This window comes from Vitis vinifera, chromosome 1, assembly GCF_030704535.1.
Source record: "Vitis vinifera cultivar Pinot Noir 40024 chromosome 1, ASM3070453v1".
Taxonomy (NCBI): Eukaryota; Viridiplantae; Streptophyta; class Magnoliopsida; order Vitales; family Vitaceae; genus Vitis; species Vitis vinifera.
This window is the reverse complement of record NC_081805.1, coordinates 23,694,027-23,715,830: the sequence shown is the minus strand read 5'-3', so window position 1 is coordinate 23,715,830 and position 21,804 is coordinate 23,694,027. Positions and strand designations below refer to the sequence as shown.

General features: G+C 35.9%; 1 protein-coding gene across 1 annotated transcript in view; it reads right to left on the bottom strand.

The window, feature by feature from the left end:
- LOC100252853 (protein CHROMATIN REMODELING 19) overlaps positions 1-14,679 on the bottom strand; it is a 31,822-nt gene extending 17,143 nt beyond the window's left edge. The window contains exons 1-3 of the mRNA XM_003631300.4: positions 13,919-14,679; positions 13,485-13,602; positions 29-69 (exon numbers count right to left, since the gene is read on the bottom strand). Of these exons, the coding sequence (XP_003631348.1) occupies positions 29-69; positions 13,485-13,602; positions 13,919-14,398 (639 nt within the window). The 5' untranslated portion in view covers positions 14,399-14,679. The remainder of the gene's footprint in view (positions 1-28; positions 70-13,484; positions 13,603-13,918) is intronic.
- Positions 14,680-21,804: the final 7,125 nt, after the last annotated feature.

Here is a 21,804-nt window from a genome sequence, read left to right as displayed (position 1 = left end):
AAAGCCAAGATCATGAAGACCAAATTACCTGAATGGTTTTACCGAGACCCATCTCATCTGCCAAGATGGCTGCATGGAGTACAAAGGTGAATAGTCAGTTACCCTTCATGATAATGTCTAGTCGATACACTCGATACACATATGAACATTCAATTCACATCTTAAGAAGTGCTTCTCATGAAATAATAAGATTCTAGGGCAAAAATAGAACATCCACAGAGAGAGAGAGAATGAGAATTAGGTGGCCTATCTAGGTGCATATCAGGCAAGATGAATGAACATCTCACATGCTTAAGTCCATCATTGTCTACAGTGACTATACAACCTTCCACAAATCTATTAATTATGGACAGAAATACTAAATGCCTTATCAAAATACCAATTCCCTTGTGGAGGAAAGCGAAACCTGTTATACAATTAATTGATTGATGGAGGGAAAAAATCAAATTTGGTATGCAACAGTGTTAAGTTTGAAAACAAACACAGAGGACCGGAACTTGCTGAGACCAAGCATCAACAGCTTTGCCTCTGAGTTCATTGCTCCTAAGAACCTAATCTGAATATCTACACCTAACAAAAACCTAAGATGTTTTAATTTGTTGATTTGAGGACATGGTTTATACTTAAGATCAATGTTTCATGGGTACAGATGTGGGTGTTGGATGCACCTAGACGGGCGCCCAATCCTTTGAATTCTCAAATTGTAGGATGCAAAGAGTCGGCTGACAAGGATCTAAATAGCAGGAACAGGTACTTGGACACAGATAGAAAATCAATAATTTTGTACAATTAGCGATTAATCTAGCTTAATTGAGAAGTGTTGGAGGAGATGCAACAAGAAGTTGATTCATATTATTTGTGACAACATTGTTTTGAAATTTCAAATTTTTATTAAGATATAAGTTGTATAAATTGTAATGCTTGAGCAAATTAAATTTCAATTAAGTGCTTTCAAAAAATAAAGCAATATTTAGCTGTCAGTTTTTCTCACCCCTGTTCCCTACAAACCCCACCTCCTTTTTTCCCCCTTATTTGGATCAGAAGCAAAGAAGTTCATTGAAATGAAGTAACAGGTACAAAGGACAACAAGAAATCCTTCCAAAAATACAAGATCTGAGCAAAAGATAATAAGTAAAAGTGAACCACTCTGATGTGTTGACAAGACAAAAGGTTGTGACAAAAAAATACTGGACTAAAATCACATTATACAACTCAGGGGGTCAGAAAGAAAGCCCTATAAAAGATTCCTAAATATCCTCATAAAAGGTCATTTTGCAACAAATTTCTCTCCTTCTTTAGTAGTTGTAGAAAAAAATATAAAAATAAAAATAAAATAGAAGCAATTAACAGCCAAATCCTAAGTAAAACAGACATATCCAACAAGGATCTCACCCATATCCATGTCTTAACAGAAGTAACTTGGGTCGAATTAAAGAGTCCATGTATCTCAGATTGGGATAAATCAATGAGGGCTCTAGCTGCCAAGATGAAAGAGTGTATTTATCCTTATTGCGCACCTTGGGCACAGAATCAGGAAAGTGAAACATGTAACAGAACCTCTTGTAAGAGTGTGGAAGACAAATGATCATGATAGGAAGCATATCTAGTTGCCATCTACAACACAATGCACAGGGAAAGGTTTGCAGTAAAGGCATTTGGTTAAGGCCTACAAAAAGTTCAGGGATACGATGGACACAGGATAGAATAGGAATCACAACTTGACTGTCACATTAACACAGCAGGTAGAAGTTGGGTTTATTTAGTCAAATGACACTTGTTTTTTATTATTCAGGTTTTTAATTTGTGATGACAGATAATGTGGCAGCATATTTTCTGAACCAGACCTTCCACTACTAGTCATAATTTCTCTGAGCATCCTGTGATAAGGCAAGGGTGGGAAAAACTCATTTGCCGATTGCAGCCAGATTGGACAAACAAGGAAGGGAAACGAATGAAGCATGTCATAGCAATATAAATGATTAAGTGTGATTTTATAGTTTATATGGTTTATTCAATCTTTAACCAGACTGAACCATTTACTGAGTAATTAAAAGGCTACCCCGAACAAGTTAAGAAAACTGATACTCCTGATGATGCATTATGTAATACAAATTGCGAGCAACAGAATTTGTGTTAATAACTAAATGAAAAAAGTTGGCACGTATACTAAATTACATCATGGTCATATAAATGATTAAGCATGATTTCACAATTTACATGGTACACTTGCCTTTGGGGCCTGGCTAGGTGGCAAAGGATTGTGGTGAGGATGGCCTGATGGGGAAGGTTCCAGGTCCGATTCCTTGTGACAGCTAGGGGAAATAAGTATTACCTATCAAAAAAATAATTTATATGATAAATGTGATGTTTGACCAGACTGGCTTGTTAAATATATATTCATGGATATAAGAGGTGAATTGGGAAGGGTTAACAAGCAAGTTAACAGACCCGATCTTCATGATAATGCATTGTGAAATTAAACATTGTACACAGCAGAATTTACAATGGACAAAGTAGATGATTCTATTAAATTGCTCTACTTTGTACACGGACTGGTGGCTCAATCATAGATATAAGAGGTGAATTGGGAAGGGTTAACAAGCAAGTTAACAGACCTGATCTTCCTGATAATGCATTATGAAATTAAACATTGTTTTTTTTTATAGGAAACGACAAAGTAATATATTAATGAAAAAAGAAGTACAAGAGAAGGATGAGGAATCCTCCCACCAAAGAAAACTAGTTTACAAGAAACCAAAAATCAGAAATTACACTGTAATAACGAACAACTACTCTAGGCTAAACCAACCCATCGGAACTATACACCGCTAACCAATCAAGTTGTAAAACAATAAGGGGGGCTCCCTTGAAAACCTTGGAACAAAAAGCCCAAAGAGAAGCAAGGAAAAAAAATAGAATCCCAAAGACTCTCTGCATTCCTTGCTTTATCGTAAAAAATCCTCGCATTTCTCTCCCGCCACACAACCCGAATTAAAGCTATGCACGCAGCTTGCCATAAAACTATCCCTCTCCTCGATAAACCAAAGCCACTGAAAGTGATGGATAGCATGTCGAAAATGCTCCTCGGGGGAACCCAATCCATCTTGGCTAACTGAAATAATCTGTCATAACCCCAATGTCAAGAACAATGCAGGAAAAGATGATCTGCTGATTCTCCATGCCTCATGCACAACTTACAAATATTCGGACTAAGGGCTTTGTGGGGTCTTCTCAATTGTAGCAAGTCATTAGTATTTACCTTCTTGTGTGCCACCAACCAGACAAAGGACTTAACCTTGAAAGGGACCTGAGAATTCCAAACGAACTTGGTAGGGAAAACTGAAGGAGAATCAGGGCAATGAGATAAGGCAAGAAAGAAAGATTTGACTGTAAAAAACCCTGAAGAAGATAAAAACCAGGATCTCGCATCTGGAACCGAAAAATGTCAATTGCAAACACTCAAGTGATCACATGAGACCTTTTAAATCTTCTATCTCAGGATCGAATAGGTTGCAGTGAAAGTTAAAGTTCCAAGAGAAGGGACGAGTAGATCTGAGAATTGAAGAAATGAGAATATTTTTATCCGTAACTACTCTAAATAGTCTTGGATATTGAGAACTCAAAGATTGATCCCCCCACCACAAGTCTTCCTAGAATCGAATTCTATCCTCATTTCCTACTAGAAACCAAGTAAACTTGGAAAACTTCTAAAAGACTTGTGTAATAGCCTTCCAAGGACAATGATGTGACCATCTTACTATTGTGTTGGCATCCCATCCATTAGAGCATGATCCGTAAATGCTTGAAACAAGCTTGTGCCATAGAGCTGAACCCTCCCTAGGGAACCTCCACAACCATTTCCCTAAGAGTGCGACATTCCTTAGAACCATCTTCCCAAAACCCAAACCCCCTATTGCCTTCGGTTTACACACTACATCCCAGCTAACAAGATGATCTCTTTTTCCTTCCCCAACCCCTGACCATAAAAAATTCCTTTACAATCTCTCAATCTTTGCAGCCACTGAAGCAGGTATATTAAACAAGGAAAGGAAGTAGCAAGGCATGTGGGTGAGGCAAGATTGGATAAGAGTTATCGTACCTCCAAAAGATAGAAAAGCCTTTTGCCACCCATCTAATCTTTTCAAGATCCTCTCAATCACAAGATCCCAAAAGCCACAAGCCTTGGGATTCCCTCCCAAAGGGAGACCCAAGTAGTGAATAGGCCATCCAGAAGCCTTGCAATCTAGCAATTCGGCCAACCTAGAAAGGTGATTTTGTTCAAGATTGATACCATAAATGTTACTCTTGTCAAGGTTAACCTTAAGCCTAGAAATTTGCCCAAACACTAGCAATAAACTCTTGAGAGTCTGCAAATCTTCCTCACTAGTGTTAGAAAAGAATATGGTATCATCTGCGAATTGCAAATGGGACACCCTTGTACTATTCCGACCCACCCTGAAACCCTCTAACAAATTTATTTCCTCTGCTCTCAACAACATCCTACTCAGTATATCTGCTACTAAAGTGAACAAAAAGGGGGATAAAGGATCACCTTGTCTTAAGCCTCTAGATGCCTTGACCCACCCCTTAGCGTTTCCAGTCACTAAGACTGCAAAAGATGCCGAGGACAAACAACCTCTCATCCATTTCCTCCATCTAGGACTAAACCCCTTCTTCTCCAACACATGATCCAAAAAATCCCAACTCACATGATCGTAAGCCTTTTCAAAGTCGATTTTGAGAACGAATCCTTCCTCCCCTGAACGTCTTTTCTCATCCACTATCTCATTGGCTATGAGAACTGCATCCAATATTTGTCTCCCTTGAACAAAAGCGCCTTGAGTAGTATGAATTGTCTTGCACAATACCCCTCTTAGACATCCTGATAACACTTTGGTTATTATCTTGTAAAGACTAGTAATCAAACTAATAGGTCTAAAGTCTGAGATTTTCTTTGTCACACTTTTTTTGGGCAACAAAACTATGGAGGCATTAGTGCTTTGATTGATGATCCCGCTACTGTGAAACTCTGCAAACACTCTCACTAAATCCTCCTTGATCACATCCCAACAATCTTGAAACACTGCAATGGTAAAGCCATCAGGACCCGGCACTTTATCCCTATCCAACTGAGATATGGCCTTATGAATCTCTTCTTCAGTAAAAGGGGAGTCCAATCTAGACGCACTCTCTTCAAATATAGGGGACCAATGTAAGCCTTCAACTCTCCATGGCTCACCAATTTGACCCGAGTAGAGCTTTTCAAAGTAATGTAAAATCTCCTCTGTAATGCTCTCTGAATCATTCAACACTACTCCTCTCTCATTTTCCAACACCTTGATAAATTTTCTATTTCTCCTTCCATTAGCCACTTTATGAAAAAACTTTGAATTACAATCCCCTTCCTTAACCCATTTCACCCTAACTTTTTGTCTCCAATGAATTTCTTCCCTCAAGATTAATTCTTCTAACTCCCCTTTTCTTAAAGCTCTTTGAATTATAAGTTCAGAACTGAGACCCCCACCTTGCTCAATGACATCAAGGTTAGCTATATCTTTCAGGATGCTTTTTTTCCTTTCGTTTAGCACTCCAAAAGAAACCTTATTCCACTCTTTCAAATTGGCCTTAACAAATTGTAATTTCCTCATGAACTTGTGGCCTTCCCACCCAGTTCCTTGAAAGCCACTCCACCAACTTTTAAAGCACTCTTTGAAGCTAGGATGTTACAACCACATATTCTCAAACCTAAAAGGTGTTAGGCCCCACTTGAACGGGTTGGTTTCCAAAACAATCGGCCAATGATCCGAAGTTCTTCTAAGAAGAACTTCTTGAAGGCTTTGAGGAAAGGAAAGCTTCCACTCATTTGAGTAAAGGAAACGGTCCAATCTATTACACACGAGAGACTCTTGCATGTTTGACCAAGTGAATGGTGTGTTCCATAGAAGTGGATCCAACAATTCACACTCTCTTATAAAATCATCAAAGTCCTTCATGCTTGAAGTTAGACTAGATCCTCCCAATTTTTCTGAACTTCTCCTTATGATATTAAAATCACCGCCTATGCACCATAACGGAAAAGAGATTCCGAAAATGTCCAACAACTCCACCCAAAAATCCTTCCTAAGTGAGGGACTGTTTGGGCCATAAACTACAGTTAGCCATAGAGGTCCGCATCCATCCAAAGCAAACTTGACTGAGATCGAAAAGGATCCTATTACCACCTCCTCACTGCGCAGTTTATTGGAGTCCCAAATGATCAAAATCCCACCTGAAGCCCCGCTCGCCGGAAGAGCGGCCCATTCCTTATTTCTGACCATCCAAATACTACCCACAAACCTTCTATCACACTCCTTTTTTGTTTCCTGGATCATCACTACATCCGGGTTCTCTAACCTCAGGAAATCTTTAACCACCCTTTGCTTTTTCCTTGATCCCAAACCTTTGGTATTCCAACTAATTATTTTCATAGAAAAACAGTTTAGCCCCTAATCCCCAAACTGATTCCAACAGGTCTCACAAACCTATAGAGCGTCTACTCTTCCTCCTGGAATATACCTTAATATCCAGAGAGCTTAAAACCTCACGCACTTTAGCCATTTTCCTAGGAGATAGGCCTTCAATTTGGAACTCGCCCGAAGGGGATACCGCATCATGCCCCTAACTGACTGTAACCAGGTTGGACACCTCACTGGGCAACTTGGGTTTAGACTTAAAGGGAATGAGCCTCTCGGGCAACAGGTTTGAACAAGCAAGCTAGGACTCCACCCTAACAAGGATTGGATTGCCAACACAATTTTGACATGAAGAGCCAACATCATCATTTTTGGATAAAAATTCGGGAATTACTCGATGATTCTATTAAATTGCTCTACTTTGTACACGGACTGGTGGCTCAATCGTGGAGTTGGTTTGTGCACTATGATATATGATTTTGGGTTCAAAAGCTACTGAAACATGGATAACTGATATAAAAATTAAAATAATAAAAACAAAAACTAGTGAATAAGGGATACAATGCTAAGCATTATTGTCCAACTTATCTAAACCATGTTTAAGGATGATAATAAGTTTGACAAAGAGGTAAAGAGAGGAGCAAGACTGCTTGATGATAAAGATATCTAGTTAAACAAAGCAGCAAATGTTCAGGGTTAAGAAAATGCCACTCCATACTGTGGGCACTACCAGCATATATTCTCCAGTTCTACCAATGATGATGACACTGATGGGAACAGTGGTGGCGATGCTGTTGATGACAAGGATGAAAACAGCAGTAGCACAGTAGGCCATGGTGATGCATCTAGTTCTAGTGTATCAGAGATGGCCGGGTCATCTAGTGATTTTTTAGGTGGAGAAGGTGCATGCATCTAAAGGTATCATATGGGCAGGGAGATGACAACTACATGATGCAAAACATTAATCATATTATTCCAACCAGGCTTCATAATTCCGAAAGGCATAAGGCGCACCTAGGCACAAAGGCCTCTAGGGGTCCAGGTGTAAGGCACAACCCAGGGTGCACACCTGAACCAACTAACTTGCAATCACAGGTGTACATCAATTTTATAAAAAACTGTAAAGTTGGACATGCAATATGCTCTTGTATATCACCAAATATAATCCATAAATATTTATCAAACACTTGTATATCAACAAATATGATCCAAAATTCTAATCCATGCAATCAAAAAATCAAGAGTCCCAGCATTTAAAAGAAGCATCCAACAAAATGTTAATACAATTACAAATTTGAATATACAATGAGAAATTCCAACATAAAAATGCTATATATATATATATATATATATATATATATAAAGACAAGACACGCTCCTCCAACAAGGCATGCACTTTGATAGGCAATGCACTAAAACTGAGAAGTGCCTTTAACAACAGAGCTAGGGATTGCTGCACCTTAAGCTTAGGTGCACCTTTAACAACTATGCCTGGCAAGGCTGGATAGAGGAAAACTATAGGAGTTTGACTACATTGGTTGACTTTCCAAGAGGGATCAGAATTCCCTTTGGCATCATGGTTATGAACCTAGGGCCCTAGAGCTGGACCAACATCCACAACTTTTTGCATGGGAAGCATCATGGGGCAAGATTTTGAATTTTGACCAGTTGAAAAAAAGAGGTGTGTCTTTAGCAAATAGATGTTCAATGTGTAAACAAGAAGAAGAACCCATTGATCATATTCTTTTACATTGCATCTTAGCAAGCATATTGTGGCAGCTGGTCTTTTTCATGTTTAGCTTGGGTTGTCCACTCTTCAACAACACAAATGTTGCTTAGCTGGAAAGGGTCTTATGTTGGGAAGAGATGGAGGAGAGCGTGGATGATTGCCCCTTTATGTTTACTTCAGAATATCCAAAGAGAGTGAAATTGAAGGGCTTTCGATAATGTGGAATGTTCAGAGACAATTCTTTGGATTGCATGAGGCATTGTATAGATTGAGGCACCTATGTCTATGGTAGATTTTGTTGATTGATTGGGCTTGGGGTATGTTAGAGATACGATTGTATCTCCTTTTTTTTTTTTTTTTTTCCCTTTTTTGTTGGTTCATTTTGTTGAGAGCTCTTTGTATACTACTTGTGTGGTTATGTACGCCTTCTCTATAACTCCATATATATTACATACTCATCCAAGAAAAAAAAAAAAAGGATATTAGTGGGCCAGCATTGAGGCCATGACTATAGGGCCTATGTCTATGGAGGCCAGAATAGTACTAGGGTTTACTCACCTAGGCACCTGGGGAGGCCAATGGCATCAGTGATGGTGGTGCTATAATCAGTGACCATCATTGCCACATTACAGGAGATCTGATACGAATGGAGCTTCCATTGTTAATTATTTTGGATAAAATGGCTAGACCTTGAAGCACCAGCGAATTTAGTCAGGTGAAGGTATGTAGTCACGTGTTAGATTAGCTTTTTGTGTAGGATGGATATGATCAATTCTTTTAGGAAAGAAAATTGCATAGGTTTTTTTTCCTAATAGGTAAATTAGGATTGTATTAGCAACAACCACAAACACAGGAAATTTTACACAACATATACAAGGAAGCCAAAAGACCAAAAATGAAAGGAACAAAAAAACACAAAAAAAAAAAACAACAACCATGCTGTACTTAGAGCCTAATCAATTAACAAAGTCCAACATGGACAAGGAATATTCCCCCCTATGACACCTTGACCCATTCCAACAAGATATACAAGAATGAATGTTTACTGCCCAAGTATTAAGTTGTAAATTGTAATTGCATGAATGAACTTGAGTCAAGTAAATACTGGCTAGTATTTGTACACCCATGCTTTCTGATGTTTTCGACATTATTCTTATTTGATTTAATTTGTGGGTTAAATGATTGATATTCAAAATTAGAATGTAACTTAAACCATTATTCATTTTTGGGATGTGAACTATTACACATGTTGAAATAGCTCAAACAACTACGGGCAAGATGTTTTAAATCCATACCACTATTCCCCATGTCTTATTACAAGGAATCAATACTTTGAACAATGCATTTCAAACCCCCAATAACCATGGCCACCCATTCCAGACTATCATGTGTATCCACTGGTCATCCTCTCCAAAGTAAAGCTCCAAGGCACTTTCCAAGAGGCTTGATTAATTATGGATAATGGTTTCATCCCAAGACCATGAACACCTTAGGAAGGAAAACTGTCTCACAATCAACCAAGTAATAATTGAACTCCTAACTACACTAACCCATGGGACATCATATAAAGGTTCTCCAACCGCTTACCCACAATGGTGATCCTTTCTTTTCTAATATCTAGAATAGAGAGGTATTAAAAACCTGGTGTTGAAAAGAGACAAAGAACTTTGAGAGGCTAGTAAGAGTTCTTCAATTCAAGATCCCATAATAAAATCCTCCAGAAAGAAAGCCTCTTTAACCCTCCAAACTCCTTTCTTATCCTTTTGATGTCCATGTCCTAAACCACCTTGGTTTAACATTAATCCTAAAGGCATCCCAAAGTAAATAACTAGAAGGCCCTCCATCTTCCCCCGACATTGGCTGCTTACAAATCAACCTCTTCAACTTCCCCAACCAGATTCCACTCACTTTTACTCAAATTAATCGCAAAGTCCATGCCCGGCTAAAAGCACAAGAGGATTCCCTCAAATGATTAGATTGATTAAACATTAGCCCCACAAAAGACATTTGTGAATAGGAATATAAAGATGAGAATAAAGATCTCCTTCCACAACTTCACTTGAAAAGCTTGTTAAAAGCGAGCATCACCTAAATGATTCCCTTCCCTACTTTTGATTTGACAACCACACTTCTCAAAAGATTCCTTCCACAACTTAACGTAAAAGCATGCTAAAGGTCATCACATCCAAAATAAACAAGATGGTCAAGTGAATCACTTTGCCTAACCCTCCCAAAGCAGGATCCACTGACCAAATATAGAGAATAGTACCAAAGACAGGCAAGCCTAAATTTACCTTTTCCATTTTATTTCCAAATTCCACTCTCCTCCACAAGTACATTTCAGGAATTCCAACTAACACGATGCCATGACCATCTGCCTTCTCCATGCCTAATTGGCAGCCCCCCCTCTCTCTCCAACCAACCACCTTTAGAGAGGTCAAACACAACACATCATCAGCAATAAGAATCATATCGGTGATTTTCTATTTCAAAAAAAATAATAATAGTAACAATGCATTTTGCATATAAGGAACTACATCATTCACAATTCCTTAACCTATTGGCTGGGATCTTTTGCAACAGCTTATGGGTGCACATTGGTAAACTAAATAAAGTAACTAAGGCAACATTCTAACATTTTTTATAACTAAGTCATCAAAGAATTCACCCAAAAGTTTTATAAGTCCTTCTTAACAACCCTAAAATTTAAATAATAATAATAATATAAAAATAAATAAATCACTACGGTCAACCCATTAAAAAACAAGCACTTTTTCACCATTCAAGATATTCAAAGCCCCAACCACTCACTCCTATGCATCTAGAACTAAAAGAATAAGTTAAATAAATAATAACTAAATAAATAAATAAAGAATCTCATCTACCATAGACATTTGAACCCTCTTGTTTAAGGACATTAACAAAATAACCCGCCACCCCAACACCATACCTTTCCTCTAATAAGACATTGTTGAACATCGTCTTTCCTCTTCCTGCACTTATTTCTCTCATGGGAATTCAATAGCCAATGGAAATTAATTTTTAAAAAAAAAAAAAATAGCCAATGGAAGAATCTAGGGGCATATTTGGCAACATTTTGAAAATAGTTTTCAAAAACAGCTTTTAAGAACAATGCTTAAAAACAGTTCTCAATTGAGAAACAAAAGATTTTTGCCGCCAAAAAGTCTCCACTTCCACTATCCCACAGAACCCAATCCTGAGATTATTTCCTTCCCTTCTACTGAAGTCAAAATATGCAGACCTGCTTTTTGATGGAAAACTTTTATAGAGATTTCAACACCACCATTCCTAACCTCCACTCACCTAAAACCTTCCTTGAACCAGGCATTAGCAATCAGCTTTCCAGGAAAAGATAACCTTCAGCTCAGATCCCAAGCATTATATAAGCCCCAGCCGAGAACAACAGAAAATCCCAACAAAAGGCATTAGACGGACCTTTTAGAAGTTTTTTCCCTCAAGGGGCCAGGAGAAAAACATACTCAATCCTGAAAAAATAAAAAAAAATAAAAAATTCATCACATCATGACTATTGGACAAAATGAATAAACCATCTACACATGGAGTATCCATAAACTCATTTCTTTCTAAGAAGTCTGGGAAGCCTGTCCTAATTGGGAAATCAACATTTACCCCCACCACCTCCTCTTGCACAGATATCTAACCACATGAAAGGCCCCTCCCAAACACAAAAGTCCAAGAGGAGATCCAGCTACCTCCCAACATGTTCAACTACTCCCCAAAGGCACCCAATGCAATCACCTTCCTTTATAGTCCCTCACCTGATCCTACATTAATAAGATTTCTCCCACTGTTCCCTCTAGCTCCAAAAGCAGCCCAATCCACTTAAGATGGATTGCAAATATCTTTTTACCACAGCACCATCAACTCATTCCATTTTAGTTTCCCAAAAAAGGTGAGCATATCCATTTTCTGAAAATTCTCATGTCCAATATAAGGCTGTATACATTCACATGAAGCAAAGAAAATAACTTCTTCCTGCCGCTCTTAGCTTTCCTTGCCCATCTCCAAATATGTAATAGGATCACACTTTAAATATTATGGTTGGTGGAGGAGAATAACTGAGAAAGCTGGAGGACACCACTGTCAAGCAGTTGAGTAAAACCATTGCCACCACATGGAAGAGAAAATCTAAGCAAAGATTTGGCAAGCTTGCACTCCATATTCCAAAACAAGAATAAAGAAAATGCCAATAAACACATTTAAAAGAAATCCTAGAGAGACAAAAATGAAGGATTTCTTTTTTGGTAGTTTTTTTATTTTTATTTTTTTTTTATTTTTTTTTTATAAGTAAGCACAGAATTCATTCAAAAAAGGCAAAAGAGCCCCAAAGTATACAGGAAGTATACATGGCAGCTAAGGCCTTACAAGCAAAAAAAAAAAGACTAAAAACCGTAGATGAAGGCAATGAGGACATCCAATAATGTTGAAAATAATATTTTAATCTAGCATACCTATCAAAATTGTGATCAAAAGTTTAGCACCTTTTGTAACCAATCCCACCATAAAAAAAATAATATTAATAATAAAATAAAATAAAATAAAAATGGAGAAAGATAAGGTTCAATGCACCCTACATCTCCAAAGAGCTGTTGCAACAAGTTGACATATGGAACATATCAATATGTATCTGAATAACCATTGATAGGAAGAAGTGCCCATGGCACCATCATATTATAGCTTTTAATTCTAATTTATTTATCCCAATTGAAGCCTAATGAAACAAGATAAGAAGAACATAAACTAAATACAAGCACTCCCATTAGCCAGAGGACTGCCCAGCAAACTGTAGAACTCACTCTTTAGGGCTTTATAAAGTTGAGTTATGTCATGTTGCCATTAGACAAAAAACACTTTCATTAGTGAAACAGAGACAGACTCATTTAGGCACAACTGTACAAGTTCTCAGCCCCATTCCCCAACAAGCTCATGATATAAGTTTACAGAACAGTTTGGCATTATACTATTCCAACATCAAGGAAAGGAATGAAGATAGAACCAAATGAATAACTGTCCAGGTTTCAGAATCTTTTCTTACTGGTTCCAATTAACAATATACCCCACACTGGTTCAAGAGGAAGAAAACATTACTTAAATAACTCATGTATTTCCCAAAGAAGATTAGATTTTACTTCTTGAACCAATTGAACCAGCTAAAATATATTTATTTTGACAGCATAAACACACACATGTATTAGGCATCGAAATACTTGTAGTAAGCCATTTAGAAATACAGCTGATGACAACAAAATTAGAAGAAATACCTCCTCCTATACCCTTCCGATACAACAGGAGAAGAAAGTTGACTCCAACGAGTTGGTATGGTTTGAGAACAGGCTGAAAATCAGAATCCTCTGCCCCACAAGCCACATCAATATCATCCTGTATCAACATGATACAAAGCCAATAAAGCCTACACCCATATAATAAAATAAGTAAAAATTCCACCCATTTGTTTGCTGAGAGAACATAAGAAAGAAAAATAAGATCTTGAATCTCAAATTTTTTCATTCACTTCACTCAACTAAGCCTAAAACAATTATTATGAACTAAAACAAAGCAAACTTATCACACCAAAACTGAGGCAAGCCTGCTTTTGGTCACTGATCAAAGTGCAGGAAAACAAAAAAAGGAAAAAAAAAATACCATTTTTACCAAAATCTGGAAATCAAACAGAAGATAAAAAGAGAAAAAGCACCTGAGTCACAATCCTCACTGAAGAAGACTCCACTTCCGCGTAGCGGTCACAGGCAGTCACCGAAGAACCGTAAAGCTCTCGCCTGAGCTCCGCCGATATCTTCGCGCACTTCTGCAAAGCCTTACCGACAACATCATCCTCCTCCACCTCCTCCTCCGCCTCCTCCTCCGTCCCCGACTTCACCTCCACCACCTCTGCAAAATCCTCATCACTATCCTCATCCACCACAAACCTCCGACCTCTACTCACCGGCGCCGCCAGAACCTCCGCGTCATCATCCTCTAAGTCCTCCTTGATTTCGACGCAATCATCGCTGCTCCCATCGGAAACATCCTCCGGCGAAACCTGGGGATCCTCCGGCCGGTAAGAGAAGGACTCGATGGGCGGAGGTGCTCCTTGGGACTTTTTGAGGGCTCGGGAGAGCTTGAAGGAGTGGTTGTCCCACTCGTCGTCGGAGATTTCCGTGAAATCGCGCTTCATGAAGAATTTGGAGTAGAGGAAACCCTAGATGCTGCGGAAAATCGTGGAGATTAGAAGGAGGAATTTGAAAGAGAAGGTGGAAGAAGCGCCATCGAGAGTTGGGAATCAGAATATGAGGAAAGGGAGAGGAGGGGGAAAGTTGGAGAGCGCGGGCGTTTGGAGAAATTCGGCGCGTTGGATTGTTTGATTCCACTAGTTGGAGCTTCTCCTCTTAATAAATCAGCCATAGCTGAGCCTTTCTTGCAATATAAAACATTTACTTGGGATTTTAAACATGAAAAGTGTGACTAATAGAAGTAATTTCAATTTTTTATTTATCTAAAAAAATTAAAATATATATATTAAATAAAATTTATATTATAACTTATATCTTTTAAATTTCCTTGTTCTTGTTACATTGTTCTTGTTAAGGCATTATAATTCCGTCATTTATGTTATGCATCTAATTTGTGACATTTAGGTATGAAAAATGTTGACGCTAGAAGAGGATAGATCTATAGTTCATGACTAGTCGACCATATGTAATAGTAGCATAAAAACCTACCGTCACAACAAGAAGTAGTCCGCAACTATAGGTGCCTATATATGGTAATGAGTTACAAAAAGGTTATGTGGTAGCAAGGTTGGGTCATAGCTACCACAACTTTAAGGGTGCTACAATTGTGGCAAATGCTACCGTTGACCAAAAGCTACTTATAGTAGGGGACATTGCTAGAGTTGCCACCATATAGGGGCTATGGTTGTGACCAAGTTATAATCTTGATAAATAAAAAAAAATGATATCTTGTAGAGATTACCTTGACCCCAACTATAAGGGTGTATTTTCAACACTTATAAGGTTTCTTTCCTTCTTTCTTTTTTTTGGGTTGAAATTCTCAAGTTACTCTATCATGATTAATTGTTGTATGCTATAAATTCAAATATTAAAATAAAACTACAAATCTTTCTTACGAAAGTTATTTTTTTCGTCCACATAAAAAAAAAATTAAATGAGAACTTTCAATTTTTAGTCATCATTCAATTTTTTTTTATATACATGTAGAAGCTCCCGAACCATCAATTAGATCTGCAAAAAAAAAAATTGAATTTTTTTCCACCTATATTTAGAAAAGAAATAATAATAATAAAACTACTTTAATTATATGAAGTCTCCATTATCAATTAGGTTTCCTTTAACCATCTATTAGATTTCCATTCTTCCATGGTTTCACACCTTTGGGTCAACTTTAACCTTCAAAGCTACCTTTTGCAACTCTTCTTCCTTTCCTATATAATGAATTTTAATCAATCATTTATATTCACAAAGCATATGCTAATTCAAAATACAAAGCCAAGAAAAATATTGACTTCTTCTACATTTATTTTCTAAAATTTGTCCAAGTATGTGGGAAGTGTAATTAGTACAAACTAGTTCCTAAACATATTTCCTAGATTTTTTTTTTTCAATATAATGAAATGATTGGGTAACTTTTTCAATAAGAAGTTATGTGTTTAATCTCTTAGGATCCTAAAAAGTTAACTCTACAATGTATGAATGTCAAATGTTTTCTAATGGAATGATTATTTTCATGGGACCTTTAAAAAAGGATACCAAAAAGGTTAAAAAAGTTTCTCTCACAATTAAAGGAAGCCCCTTTTGGCATAGCGCAAGATTTAGGCTTTAAACAATGACAACACTAGCCCTCTTAATAACTTTATTAAGAACATAACTTCAATGGCACTAAGAAATGACAAGGAGAAATGTCAAAGTTCTAACTATATCATCTCTTATCGTTAGCATTAGCCCTCTAAATAACTCTTCTATGTAGATAATTCTATATATATATATCATTTCCTTGCTCCCTACTAAACATACCTATTTGACAATTTGGAAAAAAAAAATCTTAGATGGAATAAACAATAATTGAATGACATTCCTTGCAACAATTAACGATTAGAGCAATGGAGCTAAGTTTTCACTTAAAATTCCTTATAACAATGGGATATGATTTACAATTGTTAGATTTTGTCTAATCAATAAAGCACCGATCTAGAATTTTAGCAAAAAGATCCATAGGAATAACGAAACGAGCAACTCTAGTAGAAAAGAAATAAAATAAAGTAAAAAGTTGAATAAGATACACTTATGCAAGGATTCAAAAGATTCATAAAGATATGAGATGAAAAACAGAAAGTTGATCAAAGGACTCTTAGATAATACATGGATGGTGCTATATTAAGGGGGCTAGGAAATGAGTGATTCATTAGTCTAAAAATTTGAAGCTATCACACAAACTTTATGTAGTTGAAAATCCTTGAAGTTCCAACTTATAAAAGAGGCTAAATTCACTAGAACTGATAATCATTTAGATGATCCCATGTGCACACTACAACAAATGGGTGAGAACCACTTAAATTGTGTAATCTCAAACAAAGAACTAAGACCCCTAACCAATCACCCAAAGAAAATGTAGAATGACATCATAATACTTCAAGACATGAGTAGATAGAAAAGTGATTTAATCCCCAACACTAAATCCCTTTTAGTTTCTTCTTTTAGTTAAACTACCTCTATTTGACTCTAGTGGTGGCATTAAAATTCTATGTTTAGAAGATGAAAAAGAGATAATGAGAATGTGAAAAAATAGGTGGGTCACATGAGGATGCATTGGGAATATGGGAAGTAACTAGTAAGAACATATTTACCAACAATAGTGTTAACTTTATGCTCTCACACCCACTATAAAGAAAATGTGAAGATAGGGATCAAGTTCATGGTTCAAACTATGTTGAATACCATGTGCATTTTCCATTCTAATATTCATTGAAGAAATAATTAGTGGAATACATGTCATTTCAAGGTTCCCTTTTTTATGGTTCATGGCACAAATCATGTTGTTTCACTATTTTTTATTTTAACTTTATGTTAAATGATATATCAAGATTAAAATTTGTTTCACATGAAGAAACAAAAGTTATTTTCCTATTAAATTATGATTTTAGGTTCTGTTGTACCATATACTCCAATGAAGATTAGTTAAAGTTAATAGTTCAAAATAAAAATACACAATCAACCACATATTAATCTAACACATACATTGGTCTCCACATTATATATATTAAGGTCAAATACTTGCATCTTATTTTAATTTTGTGATTAAAAAAAATGCAACAATCAACAAAACATGGAATAATGAAAAAGCAAAAGCATTCTTACAAATACAACAATCAACAAAACACAGAATGATGAAAAAGAAAAAGCACTCTTGGTTATGTCCTCTTCACTTTCAAAGTTGTGTAATCAAGAACTATACTTCCACCAAAGATACTTAGGGTATCACTTAGAAATACAAACCAAAACAAGAGTATTAAGGATTCTTTCTTCCACTACACTCAAATGAAGACTTATACCTCTTTAGAGATATAACTATTTCCTTAAAATGGATATTTTATTACCCAAAGAATTCAAAAAAAAAAATTATTTCCCCAAGGGATGTAAATTACAAAATTTATTTGAGCCTATAAATGATGTTACAAAAAACACAACCAATTTTTATTTATGCCTAAAAACTTTTAATGTCATTCAACATGTTAGAAAATGTATTCCTAGTGGGTTGTGAAATATCCTTAGCATGAAAATGTTATATTTAATCTTGCATAATCATGTAATTTTCATATCAATCAAACACTTTAATATCTATTTTAATTAATTTACTTATGACAAGGTGTCCTAACATATGTTGTGTACATTTTGCAAGCGAAACAAAGTAAAAAGGTATAAAAAATGCAAAACCTACCAATTTTGCAACTCTCAAAGTTGCAAAAGAGTTGCAAAAATCTACTAAACCATTCTAAATTTAATTTCTCATGTATTTTTTTCCCCCTCCATGTTAACTCTTTTCTCCATGACTAAGCAAGAGAAAGCAAGCCAAATGAGACTTCGTCTTCAATGTAAGCTTAATGTTTCATAACTAAGGAGCAAGCCACCTTGAGAAGGACCAAGATATGCCAACTAAGGTGTCATGCATGCCATCTAAAAGTTAGAAAGGGACGAAAGCAATGCAACAACTAATGGTAACGGAGGTTAACTTCCAACTAACCAAAAAAAAAGATCGCCTATGAATAATCTTCTTTTCTAGCAATAATAATTGAGTCTTAAAAAATGTTCAACAAGCTTTGAATGACTTAGGAAGATTTTTTTCAAGGGTAGTAGTTAGTGTAGGAATAAGGCATATGTCATTACCTTAGGCTTGTCAAATTGTCTTTCATATTTTATGTTTTCGGATTATTCAAAATTCTTAATTTCAAATTTATACAAATTTTAGTTTCATTTTTTTCAATTCTCTTTATTGATTTTGAATTTTAAATCCATATTACTTATTTGAATTTGAAGGCAAAAATTAAGGGTTCCATAGTTGGTTTGAGTTTAGGACTCCATTTTCATCTTTCTTTCTAGTTGAGTCTAAGTTTGTTGAGGCAAAGAGCAATTCCATCTTATTATCACTATGGTTCCTTATTACTTCAAATATCTTAAATGAGAATTAAATGTGGAGCTAGCCACAAAAACCAATTCCTTTTTATCATTACTATGATTTACATTCCTTGAAATGTCTCCAATGGGAATGCGATAGTGGAGTAAATTAAGAGGTGTGATGTTAGGGTAAAACCTTAGAAAACGTAACATGATGTAACAAATTTTAGTTTTATTAATAAATTTATTTATTTATGATTCTGGTTCCTTTCATTATCCTATTTGCATTGTTTGGTTATTTGAGTATCCATGCCCCTATCACTTGTATTTTACATGATTTGAGTGCATTAGGAGTTACACAACACATATGAGTCATGGGTTAAGATGATAAGTTGTTCATAATTGGTTCATAGATTTGGGCAATCCATCAAAGACTATCGTGCACTATCTCCTAATTGGAAGGATGACTTGTCTTGGTCATCAAAATGATTTTCCTAGGTGAATGCACTAGTGTATATGGTTACACATTAGACAAGATTTATGGTGAATCATGACATTATTTATCGGGTAGTTATGATTCACCAAGTTACTATATTACATGGATTCTCAACCTTAAGAGAATATTGAGCTTGTGTTGAAGTCAACACAAGGTTTTGACCTATGGGTTAGACCCTAAGGTGATCATATATATCCTACAAATTGGGTCATTATCGATGAAGACTAGTGAAAATAGGTATTCTTGATAGAAACACCATGATATATCATGGAATTGAGATAAAGTGTTTCTTTGGGTGGTCCTTAAGACATGTAATAAGGAAAACTATGGTCATAGTCATTCCTTAAGTGAAATTTGACATATACTCTTTATGAGTTAGAGTATATCAGTTGATCGCATAATAAGAGAATTTGTAACTCACGGAGTAGAAAAGTAATCTTGAGAGGATGATAACATAAGTCTTGGTAGATTACAAACACCAATTCATGGGAAGTTTGCATGCAATGGATTAGTAGGTCATAAACCCAAGCTTTGCCTCATTGTAATATCATAGGATATTGACATGTAGTTTTTTTTTTTTTAGTGGGGTATTGAGTCAACTTTACAATTAGATTTTGAATGAGTTGATATTTTCCTTAGGTCCCGATGTTCCCATTTGAGCTCCTAATTTAAGATGGTATGTTCATTTGAGGGTATTATTGATTTGTAATTCATAAGTTTGCATAAAGGTGTTTTGGTGAAAATGCAAGGTTGTGTTGAATCTTATGAATAATCTTTCTAGATTATGTTAATTAATTAATTGAAGCTTAATGAGACTAATTAATTAATTAAAATCTAAGTGGACTTGATTAAGGAAACCAAGTTGGTATCTAGCCACTAAAGCCCATAGGGAAGCTTGTATAAACCCCCTTAGAGGTTTAGGTTTTCACTTGTGCATCCTTATCTTCCAAATCAGAAAAGGAAACCTAAGTCTCATTCTAGAGAAGACTACCCGTCTTTTATATTAGAGGTTTGTGAAAAAAGAGGTTAGGTGAAAGATCTTTTGGCATATAATATCTAAGACACCTATGATTTACTTCATTAGATTGAATTTGATCTAAGAAAACCTAGATCATAGGTATGCCACTCAAAATCTCTAGATTTATGTTTTCTTATGGTTTTATTGTGATATTTTTTTCTCTTACATTACATCTGAAGACCCTAGAAATAGATTGCATGCACCTTACAAGATCCAAGGCCAATGAATAGAGTAATATGGGTTTCCAACACGTGGAGCCTTTTTAGTACCATGATCTAGGCTGATTAGAGAAGTAAGGATTCTTCAGAAATGCAACATCTATCCAAGATATGGGTCACACTACATGCATAAAAACTCATTCAACTACTGCAACCTTCTTAATTATTCTTTCTAATGCTTTCATTTAATTTATGATGTTTATTTAGTAACTCGATTATTATTATATTTATTTTAGGTGATTGAATGTTTGCCTCTACCATTAATATACCAAAAATAAATTCATTTCAAAATCACTAGCGTATTGTGCCTTAGCTTGTTAGCATATTATATTTAAAAAACGGAAGTAGTACCAATTTTTCAAAATTGATCTTTAGGGTTAAAATACTAACATTTAGGTTTGTATATTTCTAGACCTTAAATTCCAAGTGTTGAAGAATTAAATCAATGCCCTTGGACGTACCATAGACTTAAGATCTTTTATTTGATAATTTCTTCTTGATCTTAACACATTTTTAGTAGGGAAAAGAGAGAGTGAAGGTCATGACTTTTTTTCTTTCTTTTTGGAATTGGAAGACAACTATATGGAAACCCTAACACTTAAGGGGGTATTTATAGGGTTCCTTTTTGAGCTTAAGTGACTTGAGCCCATTAAGTGCTTGAGTCACTTAATCTAGATCAAAATGAGTCTTAATTGATTAATTGACCCAATAAGGCCTACTAATAAATCAATTAGCCTAATCTAAAGGCCTTGTTCACTTACCCCTATGCAATCTTATATAATTATTAAAATGCCTTTATGCAAAAAAATGAACCTAAAGCTAATCCAACCCTTGTAAACGATGCCAATAAGGTATATGAGCTTGAGTAAGGATCATTAGGCCCCATAGGATAGTATTAGCTGCCTCAGAATCCAATTATGAAGTTGATTGAACATCTCACTATAGAGAATCAAGTACACTCCAATACCATATGTAAATAACAACGAGACACTAAGTGCTCGAGTTTGTGACATGCTATCCATTGTGTTTAGTCTCCCTCTGAATTGGTGTCTATAGTCTAACAAGATGAAATGTATCACCTTTTTAAGACTACCTCTACTATCATTGAGTTACAAAATCCTCCTATTGTCCAATCAATTGACATATCTTAGCTCACAAAGAACCTATATCAAGTGTTATTTAAGAAACTACTATGACCATAATTTACAAGAACATATCTCCTTG